This window comes from Dama dama, chromosome 24, assembly GCF_033118175.1.
Source record: "Dama dama isolate Ldn47 chromosome 24, ASM3311817v1, whole genome shotgun sequence".
NCBI classification, from domain to species: domain Eukaryota; kingdom Metazoa; phylum Chordata; class Mammalia; order Artiodactyla; family Cervidae; genus Dama; species Dama dama.
In genome coordinates this window covers 60,151,981-60,174,614 of record NC_083704.1, presented here as the reverse complement: position 1 = coordinate 60,174,614, position 22,634 = coordinate 60,151,981, and the positions used below count along the sequence as shown (strand labels likewise).

Below are 22,634 nucleotides of genomic sequence, written 5' to 3'. Positions count from 1 at the left end.
ACATTCATCTGACCACCACACCCAGAGATCCAGGCTGGGAAGAAACCCAACGGGTGGTCCAAACTTGGCTCGGATCACCTTCTAAGGCAATCCTAAATTACAATCTGGCATGAGGAAACATTGTCAACTCTTTCCTGCTTCTTCTCAATGGACCTATTACTTAAAAAAAAAAAAAAAACTCACAGGTTTTGATTTTTTAATTTAAAGATACACAGATACATTCATGTTTAAGAGATTCATACTTTACAATCAAACATCAAAGTCCTTTTTCACCACCATCCCTCCCACTCCCTTTCCCAGATGTAATTACTGGGAACAGTTTTAATGTGGTTTTCATTTCTATATACTTACATACATAGAGTTATGCAAACAAAACTACTGGGTTGGCCAAAAATTTGTTCGGAAAAAAAACTGAACGAACTTTTTGGTCAACCCAATACTTTGCACAGAAGTAAACAAATATTCTGTTTCACCACGGATTTTTTTCCCCCCATTTAACACGCTACTTCACCCATGAGGCTGAACGTTTTCTTTTGAATACTTATTGGTGATTCATTCCTTTTCCTGGGAACCTCTGCCTATTTTCTACTTGGTTGAGGATTTTCGCAGTTTGCATTAACCCTTTGTGGACACTCACCTTTTGTTACATATGTTGCACAGACCTATTTTCCACTGTATTCATTTACCACTTCCTAACAGTGTAACTTTGGGCAAGCCACTTAGCTCAAGCTGTGTTTCTCAGCTAGGCAGTGAGGATGACAAGGCCTGTGTGGGAGGAATTCAGTGAGAACTCTGTGTCACGGGCATTTCCCTGGTGGCGCTGTTGGTAAAGAATCTGCCTGCAACGCAGCAGACCCAGGTTTGAGCCCTGGGTCAGGAATAGCCCCTGGAGAAGGGCATGGCAACCCACTCCAGTACTCTTGCCTGGAGAATCCCATGGACAGAGGAGCCTGGCGGGCTACAGTCCACGGGGTCGCAGAGAGTCAGACACGACTGAACGACTAAGCACACAGCACATGCCTGTCAAGTACCAAGCATTTAAGCCCAGCATTCGATAAAGATTCAGTGAGTGTTAGCGACTCTTCATTACCGAGATTTGGGGTCACACGTTGGCTAGGAGTTTAGTTTAGCTCGTAGAGTTTAAAAATAACACAGTTGACTCTTTCAGGTAAGGCAGACACTTTCTGGTTGGTCACACGCCCATTCCCTGCCTCCCTAGTCTGTTTTCTACACCACAGCTTCACAGATTTATGAGGGAAGCCCATTTCTAGTCTTTTATACTCCACACTCCCAAGTTTTTAATGGATGATAATAAATCAGGCTTTGAAATTATCCATCACCTGCTGTCAGGGCTGCTCCGTGTGTGTTCCCACTGTTCACTGTGAGACTCTAGGACTTGTCACGCATGGGGTAGCCTACCTAGGGCCCCTTGGGACTGGCCAGCATACCATCTGCACATAGCAGGCTGGTCCATATTTCAAGCAGCTTAAGGGCCCTCCCAGGTGGTGCTAGTGGTAAAGAACCCACCTGCCAATGCAGGAGACACAGAGACGTGGGTTCGATCCCTGGGTTGGGAAGATCCCCTGGAGGAGGGTATGGCAACTCAGTCCAGTATTCTTGCCCAGAGAATTCCATGGACAGAGGAGCCTGGCGGGCTACAGTCCATGGGGTCGCAGGGAGTCAGACACAAATGAAGCGACTTAGCAGCAGCAAGGGCATTCTCACAGCAATTTGAAAAGTTTTCCTAAGAGGCATCTCTTCCTTTCACATCACCCACCAGGCAGGATCAAGGTGGGTGAGATATCTCTAGCTGATAGATGGGAGGGAGGCCCACAGTTAGCAAGCCAGAAGAGTGACCTAAACCTCTTGACATTCAGATGCGGGGTGTGAAGGACCCCGTTTGGTGCCCTGTCAAAGGCGAGATCAGAGCTTCTCCATTTCCAGAGCCCTCCCAGAGATCATAAAAAAAAACAACCATCACAGAAACTACTACATCGATACCATAACCACAGATGGAGATAGGCTACAAGATAACCCCTTGCCTGAATGCAGAACTTCAAATGGTACATGTTTTACTAAGCAAGTGTTTAGTCCCATCATAACATCTGTTGATTAACAAAATGGACATGGATTATCACACCCATTTCGGGTCATCAGGTGCTGAATGTGGAAGGTCCTGCCTCTAGAGGACTCCCTCCTAAGAATGAAAAGGCAGTCTTGCGTGCCTGCGTGCTCAGTTGTGCCTGACTCTTTGCGACCCATGGACTGTAGCTTGCCAGGCTCCTCTGTCCGTGGAAGTTTTCAGGCAAGACTGCTGGAGAGGGGTGCCATGTCCTCCTCCAGGGGATCTTCCCGACCCAGGGATCGAACCCACATCTCCTGCAGCTCCTGCATTGGCAGGTGGAGTCTTTCCCACTGAGCCACCTGGGAAGCCTTCAGGAGGCAGTCTTACCTACCAGTGTAGAGGAACTGTGGCAAAGTGCCCGTCTGAAATGAAGTATATACAATCCAAGGAAACTGTGACAGCTACCCAGCCATAAGTTATCAGTTATGATTTTGAGATACTGGCTAAACACACACACTCTCTCTCACACACACACACTCACACACAGAGTTTCTAATGCACAAACTAGTGGAAAGTTTTCAGACCGACAAACTTGCAATGGAACTGAATATGCAAAAAAGAAGAGTAAAACAAACCCAAATCCAACCACCTTGTTAATAGCTGAGGTCTTTATTTCAAATTCGTATGTACAGTAAAAGTGCTGCTGAGAATTGGCAGCAACCAGACACAACATAAATGTAATTCTCTCTCAACAATTAGCAGCTTAAGATCTATCAACTACAGTGTTAATGTTCACACGTTCACAAGTGTCATTTCTGTACTTTTCAATTCGTGCAAGTGAGTTTTTACTCTTACACACTTTGATAAAACACACTTACAGTCTAGTAATCACTCCTACTGAGGGCATCACCCAGCATACACAACACACAGACAGCAATGTTAACTCTTAGAGCCACATTCAAAATCCCCAGCTGCACGTGGGGGCGGGAACCACAATCCGACCTGTGTCAATTTTTTTTTTTATCATATTTGGTTTTGTTTTGGACGCATGTTTTCCAAAGCTGAAAGGCAGCTCCTTGCTGGAACTCACTTGGAATTCAGCATTTCATCTGACTGTACCTCCAAGGAATAGGAAATCAGAAAACAAAACCAAATGCAGCAAAGACCACGTGAACATTATGCTTGTTATCACGACATGGCTAGCAAGGAAGGCTTGATCCCAGTTTTTCCTGGAAGCAAATTTTTACCTTAACTGGGTGGGAGGGGCTCAGGGGAGAGGGAAGACCCCACCCAGTCAGTGAAGTATAAAATGTAACCTTACATTTGCTTCTTCAGGAGCCAGTGGAATAGAAAGCCTTCTTTGCTAGGGTGCACTGAGTTTCTTTCCAAAGAACTGAAATTGGAGCAGACAGGAGTGCCCTTCAACAATCATATAATAAAAGGTAAAATGTTAGTGAGACTCTACAACCTGAACAGAGTCCCCCAGGCTGCCATGGTCAGCCTCACACACCAGCACTAACCAGTCATCCAGGAATGCTTCATTTCACAGGGAATGCACGCAGTCTTTAGAAGAGAAGAAGCGTTAAAGCGAGATGTTTCCACCCACAGAACTGTTAAATGTGAGAGGGAGGTTACAGGAGAACTCTGAACAGATAAGACATCCCAGGGACAGCCACAATGCAAAGAAACTCAGAGGCAACAGGGATGGGCAGGTGAGAAAACAGATGCACGGTTACAAACAGCATTAGGTGCAGACAACTGCTGGGCCTGGGGAATAATCAAGGGATGGGGGAGCTAGAAAGCCATTAGTGGGCCTGACCTGGCCTGGAGGAGGTCCTTCCTGGGACAGATGAAGAGGAGGGACAGTCAGCGCGGGCCTGTTTGGCTGGGAGCTCAGGGAGCTTCCGGAGATGCAAACCTTTCTTTGATAGAAATTGTCCCAAAACAAACAAACAAAAAAGGAACAATTTCAGTCCATCTAGCCAGTGACTTCCAGTGCCCTCCAAACTTTGTAGCCTCTCCACAGTTCAGGGGACTCAAAAGTTCTGTCTTAGAAAAATTGGAGGATTGTGGCTAGAGTTATTTCCAATGACTTCGTGGGGCACCCTTCCCCTGAGAGATTAACCTAAAGCAGACAGTGAGGAGACACTGTGCTAGTCTGACTAGGTCGTGGCGTCCTCTGACACTTCTACCTAAAGTCACTGCAATGTATTTAGGCAGAGTTAACATTTTATCATTTGTATTTTTATTGTTTGGCCGTGCTGCACGGCATGAGGGATCTTAGTTCTCCGACCAGGGATTGAACCCACGCCCCCTTCATTGGAAGCACGGAGTCTTAACCGCTGGACTGCTGGGGAAGTCCCAACAGTTTTAGATACACGGGCTTGGGAACAATTTGTTTTGGGCCAGGACATAAACTGGTTCCAATTATTTTTTTTTTAAAAGAAAATTCACCCCCATGGTCCTTGTTCTGGGTGGTGATTCTGAGAGGTCCACAGAGCTAACAGGTGTACTGTCACCATCTGGGGGTGGAGGATGGAGTGAAGACTGGGGTACCTGAGTTAAAACATCGAAATGATGACGGAAACAACACACTGACTCTGAGAAGGCCAGCCTGCCCAGCCACGGGAGGCCGGAGCTGGCATGTAAGCCGTTGGCTCAGACGGACAGGTGAGGCTACTCTGGTGCCAGAAGCGTCCCCTGGCATAGGGAGGATAGGCAGAGCGCGCTGTGCATCTCTTTCCAGGGCAGAGTACGTCTGTGCCTTACTCACTGCCTGGCTGCACAGGATGGAGGCCAAGAGGGACCAGCATCTGTGATTCAAAACTATGAACACGAAAAGGCTGACCACACTTTCAGGACAGGCTCGAGAAGTCCGAGTTCCACCAAGATGGTAGAACTGGTGATAAGACAGGGCCAGAGGCTCAGCTCCTTTTTCTAAACTCTCTCTCTATAGAAAGGTCCACTGAGCACAGTTAATACGTCAGTCTCGGTGAAGAGGAGGCTGACGACATGTTACACCCCAAACTTGGGTCCTTCTAACCTGATGCTTCCTTTTCTGCTCTCTAGGGAGAATCATCCTCAGCTGATTCTCTCAGGCAGACAGAATAAAGCTGTGAAATGAAGGCGGGCTGGGGCCAAAATACAGACGCAAGATTCCACGTCACTTTGGTCTCGGTAGTTAGGGGGTGTTAAGAAATAAATTAAGAAAGCATGAGGAATCATTTATGACTCTCGTAGCACAGTCTCCGATTTTCCTAGAGACAGCCCCAGCCCAAAGTCACTGGGTGAACCTAAGTCTCGGGGCAGAAACGCCTCTACCCTGTCACGCTGGTTTGCGGAGACAGCCTCCCGTCTCCCTGAGCACCCCCTTCCTCTCCAACCAAGCCAAGCCCATCGGGGGGAGGCGTGGGGTGGCAGGACATCAGAAGCAGCAGCAGCAGCCAGAGAGCGGGGAGCTGAAGCTGTGTCTCAGAACAAGGGCATCGGAGAGTGGCGTTTACAGCAAGGTTTCCTTTACTCAAACTGTTTCAGGATAAGGAGCAGCACACTTAAATATCCACACATTTCTTCATTTAAAAACATCACTTCTTTATTTCAAAGGAGAAAAAAAAAAAAAAGACCCTCCCAACCCTTTCCAAAAAAACCCAATAATAATAATAACAATAATAAAAAATCCTATTAGAAACCATAAGGAAGCACTGAGAGTTTGAGTATTACATTCTTCAAGTATGCTGTTCGGATTTTTTTGTTTGTTTGTTTGTTTGTTTTAAGTTGGTGACTATACACATCTTTTTAAAAAAAACCTTAAAAGTGCGGCCATGGGATTTGCTTAAAATTAAGTAGTTAGAGGGCTACTTCAAAATACTGTAGTAGGACTGCGCAGTGATCCTTGGGTGTGATGTCCTCTTCTGTATCCTGGCAAAGATTAAGGGACCAGGCTCCAAAGTGATCATACTTCCAGGGTTAGCGTGGGTGGCCAACTTGGGTGAGAAAGCCAGGGAGATCCACGTGTTCTTCCACAGACAAGGAAAATCCACCCCGAGCACAGAAACTCAGACATGGAATGTGGTAGGACTTCACAGTAAAGTCAGTCTGGGACGGGGAGAGGCGGAGAGCCCAGACAAGGCAGGGTGCTGGGTTCAGCTGGCTTCCCCAGTCAGGCGTTCGCGCGTCTTTTCAGCGGGTTTCAGAGCAGTCCTTCAAGCCACGTTTAGAATGCCCTTCAGTGCGCCCCAGAGGGTGGGTTCATGTGAAAGGACTGTTTTCAGATTTGCATCCCAAGGAAAATCATGCTACATAAAAGTGATCCAAGATTGTTGCCCAAAAAACCTCTTGGATAAAATCTAAAAAATACTATTGCAATTGCGTCTTTTGAGGAAGAAGAAGAAAAAAAAACATTATTCTAAATGTAAACAGATTCACTCAACTCTTTTGTTGCTGTAGAAAACTCCAGAGGAGGGAAGTGGCCGTCTACGTCTTCGCCGCATGCACTCGCCGGAGGGGAGGGGAGCACTGCGTTCCAGGCGCCGGCAGCATCATCTGGGTGAGGAGGAGAAGAAGCGCTGCACGTAGCCCAGGAGGGCGTCCCAGTGCTTCCAGAGAAAGGCGATGAACACCACGAGGAGTAACGTGCTGAACGTCCTGCTGCGAGTCTTCATGAGGGGGACCACGCAGTTGGCGACCGTGGACACGAAGACCAAGAGGACCGCCATGACCGCCAGGAGGATGTTGATGAGCTTGCCCAGCAGGTTCCGCGCAGTGGCGTTCTCCAGCCCCTCCAGCTGAACCACCTGCTGCTGCTGCTGCTGCAGCTCCATCTTGGAGATGCGGGTCTGGCATGCCTCCAGGGCCTCCTGTGGGCCAGACAGGGGACAGGTAAGCCTCGGGACGCTCACGGCGCCCAGGGCAGCTGGCAGGCCCCACGGGGCGGCCAGATGCATCCCGAGCCACGTCAGAGATCTGAGATGTGTGCGAGCCTTGAGTGTGAGGGGCCACGGCACAACTCACAATTCAAGCAACTATTATTCACTTTTTGATTACCATTCAAGCAACTATGATTCCCCTCCACTGCGCTCTGCTGCATTCAGCCACAATCAGATCTGGTCTTGAACACTTTAATGACAAGACCTCAAATCCACGATTGCATTTCTTTTTTTTTCCCCCATGTAACAATTATTAATTTGAGTTGCACAGGACACACACACTTGTTCACCATAACAGGACATACAGGCTCCCTTGGTATTTTCCTCAATCCCAGTCCCTGCCCTTGAAGTGACTGCCAATCTGGTGTGTGTTCTTCACTCTTTCACCTGTGTTTAAGTCTATACACAGATATCCTTAGGGAAATGCATGGGATTATCTAAAATTTTTCTAGCTTCATGCAAATAGTATCACACCATGGGACTTGCATTTCTCACCTGACAGAGGGCCCTGGGGATTCTCTGCGTCAATGCGTGGAGGCCCACCTGGTTCTTCTTAATGGCTACCTAGCATTTACAGCTTGGCTAGGTTACAGTTTATTCAGCCAGCTCCCTACTGGAGAGATCTGGGTTATTTTCACCTCTCTCACTGAACCATGGAGGAATGAACCTCCTCTGGACATACTACCAGGTGCTTTTCAAGCTAAGTAACTCCCCAACATCAGGCAAAAGGATCTCCCTGCACTGTCTTCTTAATAAGAGCTGGTCTCTGTGAAGAGAACAGACACTATGCCCAACACTTGACCCAACATTTCCTTTCACAACCTTCACCCACGGGTTCATATAAAATTGACCGTAACACTCAGAGGAAGGACCTATTTCCTCAGCCGTGGTCAGATACCCTCTGAAGTTCAGCAGTGGCAGGAGCCCTGGGTTACGTGACCTCGGTTTCAGTGGGTCCTGGTTTCCTGAGATCTGAGGTGAAGGCAAGGCAACTTCAGACTGAAGCTAAGCTAGAGAATGGACATACAACAGATACATCCCAGTCCAGAAGGACCTTGGGAAAAAAACTAAAATATGAACAGACTTCTGGGTCATGGAAAAGGGGGCATCTGGGCAAATGATCTAGACATTCCCTTGATTCCTTGAGGCTTCTGTCACACATGTCTCCTGTATTACGGCACCAAGACTGGTTTATTTCAGGATGCTTTCATATGAAACCACCAGAGCTGCCAGAGAAAGGCAGTGAAAACCACAAGGAATAAAGTGCTGAAGGTCCTGGCGTGAGTCTTTGAGTTTTCTTAGGGTTTTTAAAAATAATCTCCCAACTGGGATGAGAAAAAGTTAAAACATTCTGTTTTGCCATGGGTTAAACTAGAGGGCCATTAGCCTTCAACATTACCGCTGTTACTGTTGAGCTGGTCAGCTGGTGACCTCAGGGACTGTGTAGCCTGCCATTATTCTCAGAAACGGCCTGGTGGTGTAGCTATATAAGGTGGGTCTGGCAGTGAGGCCTCTGCCACAAAAGAAGTCAGGTCAGGTGGCCCTGGGACCTGTCAGAGCAGCTCCCGAAGCAGTAACCACAGACATGACATCTGTGCTCCTCCATCTACTAAGATCATCCTGAGCCCAAGAAACATTTCCCAAGAAGCCAAGCAAGCACACCACCTCCAAATGGTGCAGACTTGAGAAATGCTGGTGGCTCAGACGGTAAAGAATCTGCCTGTGATGTGGGAGACCCGGGCTCGATCCCTAGGTTGGGAAGATCCCCTGGAAGAGGGGATGGCAACCCACTCCAGTATTCCCACCTGGGAAAGCCCATGGACAGAGGAGCCTGGCGGGCTACAGTCCATAGGGGCACAGAGAGTTGGACACGACTGAGCGGCTGACACTTTTACTTTGAGAAACACACCGCCTCTGAAGAGTGGGTGTGACACAGGTGGTCTAAACTTCTTGTAATACTCTGTCCTCTCTGTCTTTGCCCCTAAACATTTTTCTGGGTGTGTGGTAAAATACATAATATAAAATTTACCATGTACTCCTTTTAAAGTGTTCACTTAAGAAGCATTTAGTAAGTTCACCATGTTTTGTGTAACCATCATTCCTATTAAATTCCAGGACGTTTTCATCATCCCCAGAATAAACCCCCCCCCCCCCCCCGCCCCCTTTAGCTATCACTCCCGTTCCTCTCCCTCTAGTTTCTGGCAACCACGGATCCACTTTCTCCACAGATTGGCTTACTCTGCACGCTTCACGTAAATGGAATCATACACTGTGCGGCCTTTTGTGAGGAGCTTCTTTTACTGAGCTTCGTATTTTCGGGGTGGACCCAGGCTGCAGCAGGTGTCGGTTCAGCATTCCTTTTTCTCCTCCTTTTTTATTGTGGTAACATGTACATAATGTAAAATTTACCATCTGAACTGCTTTTAAGTGCACGGTTCAGTGGTATGACACATTTGTACTGTTGTACAACCATCACCGCCACCTACCTCCACAGCTCTTTTCATTTTAGAAAATTGAGAGGCTGGACCCATTAAACAGTAACCCGCCCCCAGCTCCCTGCCCCGAGCCCCTGGGAACCACCATTCTGCTTTCTCTCAGCCTTCTGCTTTTCCACCTGGCCGACCGTGCTGACCTGGATGTCCCGGGCCCGTTCGTAGGACTGATACGCAATCTTCTCTTCCATGCTGGCCAATTCCTGCTTCAAGTTCAAGATTTCATTCTGGTGGAGCTCTGTTAGGTCATTCAGTTGTTCTTCTAATCGTTCACATCTAACAAGAGGGAAAAGTTAAATGTTTCACACATTCTGTATTTCTGTTGGTTATTATTCACATCCAGCCCCCCAAACCCACTCTGCAAAGGACGAAAATGAAAGCACAGAGAAATCGGGTGAGTGGCCTGGGGTAACAGGGCATGCTAGTGGGCACAGCTCTCGGTCCCTGGGACGGACAGCTTCTCACAAGGCCGTACCCCAGCAGCAGCATGGCTCTTCCACATTCTTCCAACACACGGTATTTGCAGCAAGGCCAGCAGCCCTGGTTAGCTTTGAGCAGACCCATTACAAATGAGGCCGTTCTTACTCTGCCCTGAGCGGCATATGGGAGAGGCAAAAACCCGAGGGACATTAAGCAGTCTCATCAGAAGATACACAGCACGCAAATGGAAACTGACCTTCCAGCAATCACCAGGAGCTTATTCCGGCCGGCGCAGGTCACTCACTCACCTGGACGTTCGTCATTCAGAGCCCACCATCCCTACTGCCAGGCACAGTGCCCGGCACAGTGTCCACAGACGTTTACGGAGCGCCTGCTGTGTGCCCGGTTTGTTCAAGGTTCTGAGAACGCTGTGGTAATAAGCAAGACCGGACGCCTGCCCTCAGGAGTTTACATTCTACAGTGGTGGTGCAAGGCAGTAAAACCCAAGACGACTGCAGGCACGGGGAGGTGAGCCACAGAAGACCAGGATGGGGTACGGCAGTGCGCCTGGCAGTCCCGGACTGCTCAGGGAAGGCCTTTTCCCAGCCCCGAGAGCTGAGACCTGGGTGATGACACGAACAAGCCACGTGAAGATGTGAGGGGAAGAGTATCTTCAAGCTGAAGGAAGCATCTTAAAACAAGTACAAAGCTCTTGAGATGAGAATCAGCGTGGCAGGTGTTAGGAACAGAAAGGAGGGACACTGGCTGCAGATGAGCAGAAAAGTGGGGGAATGCACAGAGAGACAGTTCCTCAGGAGCAGGGACCATTTTGCTCATTTGGTTTACCGCTAGCACTTCGGATTCACGTGAAGAGATTCATTCTACATGAAGACGGTACCTGGGCAGGCAATCTATGGATCTGTGGGGTTGGAACCATTTAAAAGGAAGAGATCAGAGACTGGACAAAGAACCCAGGTAAAGGGCGGGAGGTAGAAATATATGAATTAACAGGAACATTTGGGGGGAAAAAAAGGAAATCTGTGTCTCTCTTGCTGTCTCGCATACAGGGTTATCGTTACCATCTTTCTAAATTCCATATATATGTGTCAGTATACTGTATTGGTAGTTTTCTTTCTGACTTACTTCACTCTTTTGGACTCTGTGGGAGAGGGCAAGGGCAGGATGATATGGGAGAATGGCATTGAAACATGTAAATTATCATATGTGAAACGAACCGTCAGTCCAGGTTCAATGTATGATACAGGATGCTCAGGGCTGGTGCACTGGGATGACCCAGAGGGATGGGATGGGGAGGGAGGTGGGAGGGGGTTCAGGATTGGGAACACATGTACACCCGTGGCAGATTCAGGTCAATGTATGGCAAAACCAATACAATGTTGTAAAGTAAAATAAATGAATGAATTAAAAAAAAAAAAGGAAATCTGCCCTTAAAAGGCAGGGAAGGCAGTGGGAATCTGGAATAGACAGTACATGGACCCAAAGCAGATGCTGAGGGGGAAGGCTGACATGAGGAACACAGGGCTGTCTGCTACTGGTGAAGCTTCAGGCAGGTTGTGGGTTGAGTTCCAGGAACCCCCCAGAATAAAAAAAAAAAAAAGGAAAGGGCTAAGTAGGTAGGGGAAAGGCTGAAGACTACACAGTAAGAAGCCCCGAAAGGGAGGAATCACACAGCTTTAGCTGATGGTGACTACAGCGGAAGCCTCTCGGTCAGACAGAGGGCTCACCCCAAAAGGAGGATACACAGTTGGGGATCTACATCCTTCAGGTCCTACCAGGTTCGGATAGAAAGTATTAAAAAAAAACACAACAATTCCATCAAGTTCTAAAACGTAAGATGTGCATTTACTGAGCGCCAGCAAATATCTACAGAGCATTTACACTGTATGAGGTCTTGTATGTACTCTAGGTGTGAGTTCCACCATACGGGAGGGTGTGCCTGGGTTCTAGAACCCTTCTACAATTCCCCACAGATGCAACGACTGGGTGCTTCTCAGGCAAGCATACGCCTAACACTGGCATGCAAGTCTCAGCAAACTTCGTGTTAAAAAACAGAAATGTCAGAACTCAAACATTTAAACTACCCCCCCCCCCCCTTCCTCGTGGTTTAACCGGATGTGCGGTACACAAACTTTTAAGGAATCCATGGACGTTTTCTGTTCAAGCTCATCTTTATGTGGTGGCGGCATCAGCAACATTCTCCCTTCTAATAATTATATAATGAATAATTAGATCCTAAACCCCATTCCTTCTCCATGAGACACAGATTAAAAATAAAGGTCCAGCTGACTCTCTTTGCTACATTACTGACTCCTATTTAGTTCTCCTGCGTCCTTGATAACAATCTCTGTGCTGCTTTCTTGCCCACCAAAACCGTCACTGGAGTGACAACTGATCAAGGTCTCCACTTTGTGTTTGTGACTCGGGCGGGTTCTCTGGGACTCTGCCTTTTCACGTCATCTGTAGGCCTTGCCATACACTTGGAAACAGTACCACCTCTGGAGCTGATTTTCCATCATGTTTTAAGTTCAACAAATGCCACGAGATTAGGTTAATGTACTGTCTTTTTATGACCGTCCTATTAAACCCACTGTGTGTGGTGTTGTCAGTGTTGGATGATTTCATTATTCTCTCCCCTCACCACAGAGGGGCTAGAGGCTTTTTAAAAATGGGGTGTTCCACTGTGTCAGTTCCTTTGAGGGGAAGAGCTGGGCTTGGCTGGCAAAAAAGAACTCTAAGCTAGGCCTGATGTGGGGTGGCGGGGGAGGGGAGCCTGGTGGTGGTGACAACCGGCCTGCATGCTGAGGCGGCAGACTCAGGTGACATCTCTGGCGTGTGTTCCATGGGCTGCCACCTCCGTCTCTCAGCCCACAAGCTGTATGGTCTTTCAGGCTTTCCAGGAAAGTTAGAGACGCTCATCTGACATTAAACCTGGCTCACAAATACCATTAGAATAGATTAAAAAGTGAGAGCAGCAGCAGCTGCCATAAGCATTTATTCAATGCTTATGATGTAAATTGGGGCTTCAGCAGTAAAGAATTCACCTGCAACACAGGAGCCGCACGGGACACAGGTTTGATCCCTGGGTCGGGAAGATTCTCTGGAGGAGGGCATGGTAACCCACTCCAGTATTCTGGCCTCAGAAATCCCATGGACAGGGGAGCCTGGCAGGCTACAGACCACAGGGTTTCGAAGAGTCAGACAAGACTGAGCGACTTAGCTGAATCGATTTAGCATGGATTATGTAAATTAACTTCCACAGCCCCAAGAAGACAGTAGGTAATACCTTTACTTTACAGATGAGGAAGCTGAAGCTGAAGCTGGAGAGATACAGAAATTTGCCCAAGGGCAGAGAAATTAAGTAGGGGAGCAAGGACTTGAATACAGGTAGGTTTGACTCTAAAGCCCGATTTCTTAACCATTCAAGAAGCCCAGATGAATTCCCTTCATAAGAACAGTGAGTCAGGTCTAAAGTGGATTCAAATCACATAGCTCCAAAGGGGCCTGGATACTACCACACTGACCGATGGTTTTGAAGCTTTATGTCAAGGCGGAGTCAACAGGAGGATGTAATAAAGAGTGTAATAAAAAGATTATGGACCTAGAATAGGAAAGAGGATGATAACAAGTGTTGGTGAAGATGTGGGGAAATTCAAACCCTGGTAAACAGCTGGTGCAGCTGTTCTCTGGAAAATAAGTTTGGAGCTCTAAACATAGTTACCATGTGCCCCAGAAATCTCACTCCAAGTGTACACCAGAGACAAATGAAGACTAACTTCCACTCGAAATTCGTATACAGATATTAACAGAAGCATTATTCATAATGGCCCCAAGTGAAAACAACCCACTGTCTATCAACTGATGAGTGGATATATAAAGTGTGGTCTATTCATACAATGCAATGTTATTGGGAAAGAGGATGAAATGAAGTAATGACACACGCTACAGTATGGATGAGCCTTGAAAATGTGTTAAATGAAGGAGGCCAGTAAGGAAGAACTGAAAACTGTACGATTCCACATGTATGAAATATTCAAAATAGGCAAAGCTAGAGAGACAGAAAGATTAATGGTTGCCAGGGGCTGGGGCAGGGTACAGAAGATTGTAGACTGATAAAAATGTCCTAAACTGATTATGGTGGTGGCTCCATGTATCTGTGGATATACTAAAACCACTGATTTGCATATCTCAATAAAGCTGTTAAAAAAAGACTACGGATGCCTGTAGTTTACTTTGAAATGCATCAAAACAACAACAACAACAGATAAAGGATGGACAGATGGAAAGATATACAATAAAACAATACATTAATAGTATGGGAGTTCATGGTACACTTTTTTTCCCCAAGTCTGCAGTGTGTTTGAAAGTTTTATAATAAACACTGGGGAAAAATGACTATAGGTATTATAGCCAGGAGCATTTGGGTGTGAGTCCTTTGAGAATTCTACCTCTTAAAGTTTCATGGTCTCAGGTCAGCTCACTTTACACAGCAAATTCCTTCATCTGTAAACTGAGGTTAATAATCTACCTTGTAACCTTCGTTTGCATACACAGGTGTTAAAAAATGCGTTTCTCTTCTTTCCATCTTCAGTCTACTAAGAACACAGTGGCTGTTGTGAAAATGTTTCTAGTTCATAATGAAGAAGGTATCAAGTGAATACTTGCTCCCTGAAAAGAATTCATGGGAATCTGAAAACCTTCTAACTAACCAAGTATTTCCCGTGGTGACTGATTCATGCCTCAGTCTCATTTTAGACTCATCAGCACTCCACATCATTGTGCTAACTATAAAATAAATCCAGTATCTCACACCCTATTTTACACGTATCTAAGAGGATCACTATTTCACATACCTCCCTCCTTTCCCCTTTAGAGTTGTTAAAAATCAGTATGTTACAAAGAGAAATACACCACAAATAAAGTATTGTTTGAAAGGTAAAAAATTAGTTTCCTGACTATAAAGAATCTTAAATTCTAGGGAACAGAGGAAGCCTTGTTAAATCTCTTTCCATCAAGGAACTATTTCTACAACAGCCCTGACAAGGAATCTCTCTGTGAACACCTCCAGGGGCAGGGTCTCATTTTTCTTAAGAGTTGTTTTCACTGCTAGACAGATGCAGCTATCCATCTAAAACGGAACTAAAACCTAGGAACTCCTCACTCACACCAAGTCCCTCTCTCAGCTAATTACTTGCGACACCTGCCTTCAGCAATAAGAGGTAGTTCCCATGGATTTCCATAGAACCAAACCTTGGTCAAGTCTTGACTGCCCACACATCTGTCAGTATCACTCTCTCTCTCGCCTCGTGTTATTTGTAAAGATGAGCCTGTGTTCTATTCCGGGGGAAGGCACAGAAGGCAGGAGGTAAGGGCAAGACGCCTCGGAGCCTGGAGGTGGGAGCTAACCACTGGACAACCAGGGAGGTCCCAGCATCCATCACTTTAAGGGAACAGGAATGACGTGAACAGAAACTTGCCAGGTGCTGAGTGACAGGCAGATCAGGACATAAGATACGCTTTTTTTACCCCTCAAATTTTTAACACTTTAATATTTCTTTGAAATGCAACCCTTGAATCCTATATTCTCTCCCAGAATTTTAGATCCAAGCTGATGCAGACATTAAGAATTCCCAATATAATTTTTTAAGCCCCTACTTAAGGTTTACCAACCTGCTTCATTGATTTCTTTCACTGATTTAAGTTCTTTTCTTTTTTCTTTAGTATTTCTTTCAGCAAGGCTTTATAAGAGGTAATTTAATCTACATGTGTCTGAAAGTATCTTGATTTCACCCTCTTCCTTGAAGAATAAAGCGGGTGGGACACAGCAGCCTACGTGTAGTTTTTCTTCCCCAGTTCTCTGGAGCTATCACTGCTATCCTCCGGCAGTATAATGTTGCGTGTGTTTGGTCTGTTTCATACTCAGTCTCTTTCATCAACTGGATTTCCTCGTGATGTTGACAACTTTGGCTTGAGAGTATTCCATGGCGTTCCCTCCTGCAGGTATCTCCTCTTTCAGGTTCTTTTTTGGGCTGTTTTGAGCTGTGACAAAACATGTTTTGCATACTTACACCTATGAACAGCTAAGATGATTTATTAAAGGACACTTGAGGCTGCCCCTCGGACTTTTTTTTAACCTGCCTGCAGAAGGGGAGATTCTATAATTATGTAACACTATTGATGAGTACATAATGCTACAGATGAATCACAGTAAGTGCAAAAGTCTTTAGCACGTGTTTCAAACTCGAACCTTATAAACCACTGTCTGTCATATAAAGGTTACTAACACGTCAAAGGCTCTGGAAGCCATGTTAGGACTGAATTTTGTTCACCCCACATTATATCTAAAGGCCCTCCACCTTCACTGCTTCTGCTTTGTACCTTTTTTTCACTTGAAAATGTTTTTATGCTGTTGCAGTTTGTCCCAGACTATGAATCTGCTCATCCAGGTTTCAGACTCAAATCCTGACTCTGCAGAACACCGGTGTGAGTGACCCTGTTCACCTGTTAAGAAGTCTGTCTCCTCCCAAGGGTGGCTGTGAGGATTACATAGGAGATAGATGACAAATGCCTGGCAAAAAAAAAAAAAAAAAGGTCCAAGCTCTAGTGAGCTGGTTCCAGGGGACTGCCTGTCAATTGCCACGGGATCCCAAGTGCTACATGGCTCCACTGTTCATGGCTTCCTGTTCTGATTCTTTAATCCTTCATTTCTTCATCTGTCTCCACGTTCTCAGTTTCACATATTCCAGAATTTTCAGCACTCCCAGTATATTCATGTGTATTCACGCTTTCCCTATGACATCACACAAGTGGGTTTATGGGGCAGGCATTCTGTCCTTCTCCACGCTGGGCACAAAGCTCTTACTTCTTGCCTCCTCATTGGGAGGGCCAGCACCAGCACACCAACGGCTCCGGCCATCTCCCTGGCTAACTGAACTAGCTGGCCTGTTCCAAGCTGTCCTTTAAATTGGTAAAAACTCTCCTATCCGCCTTCCTTTCATGGTATGTGTTGTATACGTATGTGTGTGAGGCAAAGTCTCTCGAATAAATTATACTGGGTCTTTGCAAACCTCCAGAAAGAGTTGAGTTGAAAGTGTTAATCCTTACCCTGGGTTACCATGCCCTTGCTGAAAAGGAAGGCTTTCAGAAGCTGAACAATTTACTCACAGTTACATGGGAATTAACAGCAACCTCCCCTCAGGCTGAGTCTTCCTGAATGGGAAAATGTAACTCTTGCTCCCAAAGATAGCGCTTTATTAGCAGGTAGCTAACTAGCCAAGTAGCACTGGTATAAGCAGAAGCGCTCCATTTCCCAACAGACGAGACACAGACAGGTTAGGAGCCTTGCTGAGGTGACACAAAGCTGCAGAACTCAGGGGTGAAGCAAAACCCACAAAGGGTCCAGTTGAAACGGCCCCATTAATTCATCCACTAGTAACTACCAGCGTTTGTTTCCCCTCTTCAAGTCATAAGAATTACCTGGAGAATGCTGGCTTTCTGAAAGAACAGAAAAGTTGCAGCTGTTATTGTGCAGTGGAAATCCTATCACACTCACACAAACAGTTGTGTTTGGGTTACCACGGTAGTAAAGCACCTCCAATCTGCAGGGACCATCAGGGAGGAGACGAGAAAGCCATAGACTTTGAGGTTTTTGCCGAATGTGATGAACAGAGAGGTTGGCAAGATGCCCCTGGTGCCGTGCAATGCCGCCCTCTGGGCTGTCTCAGTTCCCTGAAAGAACTCGACTGGCCTGTCATTACTAAAACATTTTCCCTAATTTTCCCACCTGGGGCAGGGAAGTTGGTCCCTCAGCTCTTTTCACAACCTGCAAATTGAAAAGCACAAACCTGACCAGGCTTAGCCACTTCCACTCAAATATTTTTTTTCAGTGCTTCCAGCCTGAGAGGCTTACATAAACCACGTGTGAAACTACAGTCTGCAAACAGACTAGCCCAAAGAGCCCAGTAAAAAATGATGTGGTATTATTTGGGGTGGTGGAGCATGCGGGGTGGAGGAGTTTAGGGTTCAGTCTAACCAATTAATCACTGTAAGCATCGAAACATCAAAAACGCCAGCAAAGATAACGAGAACAATAGCTACCTGGCCCACTATGCCTTTTTATTGTGCAGTGTTTTCCTTGGAGACTCATCAAGACACTGCTCAGTAATCCTCACCTCCTTCCTCTCTGGGAGGTACTTCGAAATGTAACTTAGAAAGGGGAGGCTGAGGAAAAAATGCCACAACTTTCCCCTGCTAGTGAGGTGTAGAAGGATGAGAATTGCTTGCTTCATGCTTCCTGCTGTTTAGATTTTATTATTGTCTTTTTTATAACTTCCACCCCGCTCCATACTGTTAGTCAAATGAAAAATCTAAACAACGAAAGGAAGGAAGAAAATACTCTCACCAACTTTCCACTCCTCCCATTTTGAATATTATAAACTCTTTTGCTCCCTTTATTTTTCAGTGTTTACTTCCAGTCCGAATTCTAAAACGGAGAAGTCAGATACCTAGGGAATTCATACAAAGAACACCTCCATTCTCTCCTTAAATATTAATGCCAAACCAGCAGAGGGTGAAAAAAGGGAAAGTAAACTGTGAATCAGCCTTTCATGTGTTATTTTTTAAAATCAAGAACTCCCTGTAAGGGACTTGTAACCCCTTCATATGGCACTGCTTAAACTCTCTGTGGACATGAAGGGTGGGTGTTCTTGACCCTACTAGTATGTGACTTCGACTGGCACATGCTTTTCATGTGATTTAACATGGAACACAAGTAGCATAAGATGAATAATCTCATTTTGAGACTTCTAACTTAAAAGTCCTTCCTAAATCATTACAACTCAAATGGAACGTTGACAGCTAAATATGATTTGAGCTTAACTATCTAGTAAACAGAAAGCCTGAACACTGAAAGATCTTTTTTGAAAAAAGTAGATTATATTGTATTTGAGGAGGTGAAATTCTTCCCCACCAAGATGCAACTGCTCTATCTACAAAGTATTAAAATACATCTAGATTTTTTTCCCCAAAAGGAATTCAGAGCAATTTATTCCAGGCTTTTAACAACAGGATCTGAGTCTAGTCTAGTCTGACCACAAGAATCCATCTGGGTTAAGTTCACCAGGGGGGTTCTTCACCCTTAGGGAACCTACTTTCCCCCTCCCCCCAAGATATTTATTTTTTTATTTTAAAATTAATTAAAAATTTTTTTTTTCAAATTTTAGACTTCCCTGGTGGTCCAGTGGTTAAGACTCTGAGCTCTCAATGGAGGGAGCATGGGTTCGATACCTGGTTGGGGAACTAAGATCCCACAGGCTGTGTGTCCAATAAATAAAATAAAACATTAAAAAAAAAATTTTTTTTTTCCAAATTTTTATTTAACACCAAAAACATTTTGTATCAGGAGACAGTCAAAAAGACATCTAGATTCTGCTGCAGGTTTACAATGATTAATGAATACTGGTCTTGGAAAGTGAAAATTCCCAGCTGGTCCTGGAAACTGGTCCAATTCATCCATTGGATTAGTCAACACAGTAGTCACCTTCCTAGATCAAAGACAAGCCAGGGCTCTTTGGGGCCGCATTCCTGGCGAGTGAAAAAGCTGGGTGAGCGCAGAGCTGGGAATGCACCACCACTCTGGGGAATGCACCACCACTCTGGGTGTGGCTCAGGAGTCTGGAGCCATCTCTGAGAGCCTGTGGGGCTTCCCCGATTGGGCACAGGTCACTGGGACGGGATGGCTGAAGAATCTTGTGGAACAGGTATTGAGAGGAAGGACTAGGTCCCAGGCCAACTGACACCAACAGGCAACCACGGCAGCAGGTGAGTGCATTATCTCCCCAGGCGTCCTAGAGACCTGAGGTGGTTTCTGACAGGCTGGACCTGAATGGGCAGATGTGGCCGGGAGCGGGGCGGCTGGAGACAGGACGCGCAGTGGGAGCCTGCAGGTGCCCCTGGCTGAACTGGGGGGAAGAAAACCGATTTTCCCTCCTTACCTTGTGTTCCCTTAGTTATGTCGAGGCCCAAAAAGAGGCTAGGAAAGACTCCACTAGCCTTCAGTTGAAAAGGAAAAAGCATAGTTTCAGTCCCCAATCAACAACAGCCAGTCCCCCCAGCTTTCAGGAGAGGCAGTGCGTTATCTTAAAAGATGAAAAGCAGCAGATGCCTCAAGCACAGAGGGAATAAATAAAGGCTACAGGGGGAGACGGTGACGATAACTTTCTGATATCCTGGCACTGTTCACACCATCCTGGCCGCCCCCAAGACACTGCCTCCTTTAGTGATCACCACAACCCTGCACCATAGACACCAGCACCTTGTCTTTAGGGAGGAAACGGCTTCGGTGAGCCACACCGGGTCCCAGCGCTCATTAGCATCGGAACTGGCAGCTGATTCAGGCCTGTCCAGCCTCTGTTAATTGACAAAGTGATCGCTTTATTTGCTCGCCCTCCCCGTCCGTCCTTCTTCCCTCCCATTCCCACTTCATCACCTCTCCAGGGGCTAATCTGGGAGGAGCTCATCGGTATGAAAAGTCTCTTAGATGCAAGATCTTACCCTCTGAATGAAGCTCTGTCTCCTAGGTGCACTTCTCAGGCATTTTTCCCTCTTATAAATGAAGAACCAATCTGAGCCAATATTTTCAGTTTCTATTTCAAGCTTACAGCCAAACCTGGTCTGCATACCATCTGCAGACTCTCAGATTGACTGACAGTTGAGAGATGGGTTTAACCCAAGGAACATGGGGCTACCACAGCTGTATCTGACCGTATCTCTGTCTTATGCCCAGTGATAGTAAAATAAATTCACACTTAACAACAGCCTCTCTGGTTAGGTCCAGTGGCCGGCGCCTGGCCGACTGGGCCTCGCTGCCAACTGCTCCGCAGCGTGTGACAGCTGCTCGTGGGGACGGGCTCCTTCTGTACTTCTGCTCTAATGACTCAGTGCGATTTAAAATACCCCTGGGCTTAATACAAACAGTCTCAGAAGCCGATTTCCAAAGAACAGCAATCCCCTTAAAATAGAAGCTTTCAAATGGCATTATTGCTCATCAACACCAGGAGGGTTTTTTGCCTGCCTTCACGCAAGCAGTAGCAAAATTCCGGGTCAGATTCCCTATGGGAAAAACGACAAAACAAACCTGTGAGATTACTGATGGACTGTTTTCCTAGCTCTCTCCTGGTTTCAATGCACTTTGCCACAGCCTAACTTCTTCCTACAGTAGCTCAACATGGTACACTCAATTTGGGAACAGGGCTAAACCTCCAGCTTTTAGCAGCCAATTAAATATATGTTAAACCATTTTACTGTGTGACCTGGCAGAAGTCACTTTATCTTTCTGGGTCTCAGGGGACTCATCTGTGGAATGAGATTACACTAGATATCTAAGGGCCCCCTCTATCTCTGAAGTAAAGTGAACCCAGTTGCCACTGAACCAATCTGTAATAATACTCTAATGGGATGAAGAGATTAGATGGACAAAGAGAATCTGATGTCAGCACAGATCCCATCACTTAAAAAAAAAAAAAAAAAAAAAGGCTATATATCTTGTCTCCTGCCTTCTCAGACATACAATCCCACTCACATCTGAGATTCCAAAGCAAAGCAAAAAGACTAAACACCTAGTTAGGGGCCCAAGGTTGAGGCAGAGTTCAGATCCAAGCTCTGCAACAGAGACTGCCTGGGCTAAGTGTGTGTGGGCGCTGAAGACAAACTCTCCACCCGTGGCACAACCATGTGGGTGAAGAGAGGCTTCTGAGTAATTCTGATGATCCCAAAGAAGAGGATCTTGGGCAAAACTCTCCCCTGGTGCAACTCACTGGGGTAAGACCAACGGGAAGCACTCACCAGTGAAGTGACTGATGGTGTTGAGAATGGACTCTGAAAAGGGGGAAATCAGGATGGGGTAATGGAGGTTTACTTAAGTAGGGGTCCCTTATTATTCACCTAAAGTGTTGTACAAGCTTGAGAAAACTTTCTAGAGCTTGTGCATTCACAGAATTTTATAGAATATGTTAAAAATAGGGAGAACTTTTACAGAAATAGACACTGGGTCCTCAAAAAGGCCCTAAAGCTCTTGCTATTAAAGTTCATGCTTCTTAGAGCTAGACTCTAGGTTAGTCTGTCAATCAGGCAGATTTCAGGGTTGACTTTGGGAAAACACTTGTCCTGGGATGAAGAGACCCCAGGCTTTGGAGTCACATTAAACTGGGTGTGATTCCTGGCTTTACCATTTACAGAGTAATCTTTGGCAAAATTTAAAACTTCACTGGGTTTCCATTTCCTCATCTGTAGACTTGGGTTTAGGGTTTCCCAGGTGGCTCAGAGGTAAAGAACCCACCTGGCCAATGCAGGAGGTGTGGGTTTGATCCCTGGGTTGGGAAGATCCTTTGGAGAAGGAAATGTGACAACCTGCTCCAGTATTCTTGCCTGGAAAATCCCATGGACAGAGGAACCTGGAGGGCTGTAGTCTGTGGGGCTGCAAAGAGTCGGACATGACTGAGCGACTGAGCACACAAAATCAAGTACAGTGTACCTAAAGGTCCACCGTGAGGATCAGCAAATATGCAGGAAACAGCTAGCACAGTGGGCATCGGAGGAGTTTACCGAATGCTGCCAGAGGTACAATCCTCTTCCTCCTCCTTTAACACTGTGCCTGGCCTCCCTCCTGTCAACTCAGATGTTAGTAAAACAAACTAAAGCAGAGAAAATAAGCAGAAA

The 22,634-nt window shown here is 46.1% G+C and overlaps 1 protein-coding gene across 18 annotated transcripts in view; it reads right to left on the bottom strand.

Moving 5' to 3' along the window:
* Positions 1–2,715: 2,715 nt before the first annotated feature.
* The window catches only part of TMCC1 (transmembrane and coiled-coil domain family 1), a 160,548-nt gene continuing 140,629 nt past the window's right edge, over positions 2,716–22,634 (bottom strand). For 17 of the 18 annotated variants that reach the window (XM_061128876.1, XM_061128877.1, XM_061128880.1 and 14 more), the window contains 2 exons: positions 9,623–9,758; positions 2,716–6,921 (listed from right to left, as the gene is read on the bottom strand). In XM_061128876.1, coding sequence (XP_060984859.1) covers positions 6,604–6,921; positions 9,623–9,758 — 454 coding nt within the window. In that variant the 3' untranslated portion in view covers positions 2,716–6,603. Of the gene's footprint in view, positions 6,922–9,622; positions 9,759–9,783; positions 21,030–22,634 lie in introns of those variants that run through there. The other variant, XM_061128888.1, reaches the window with a different exon arrangement.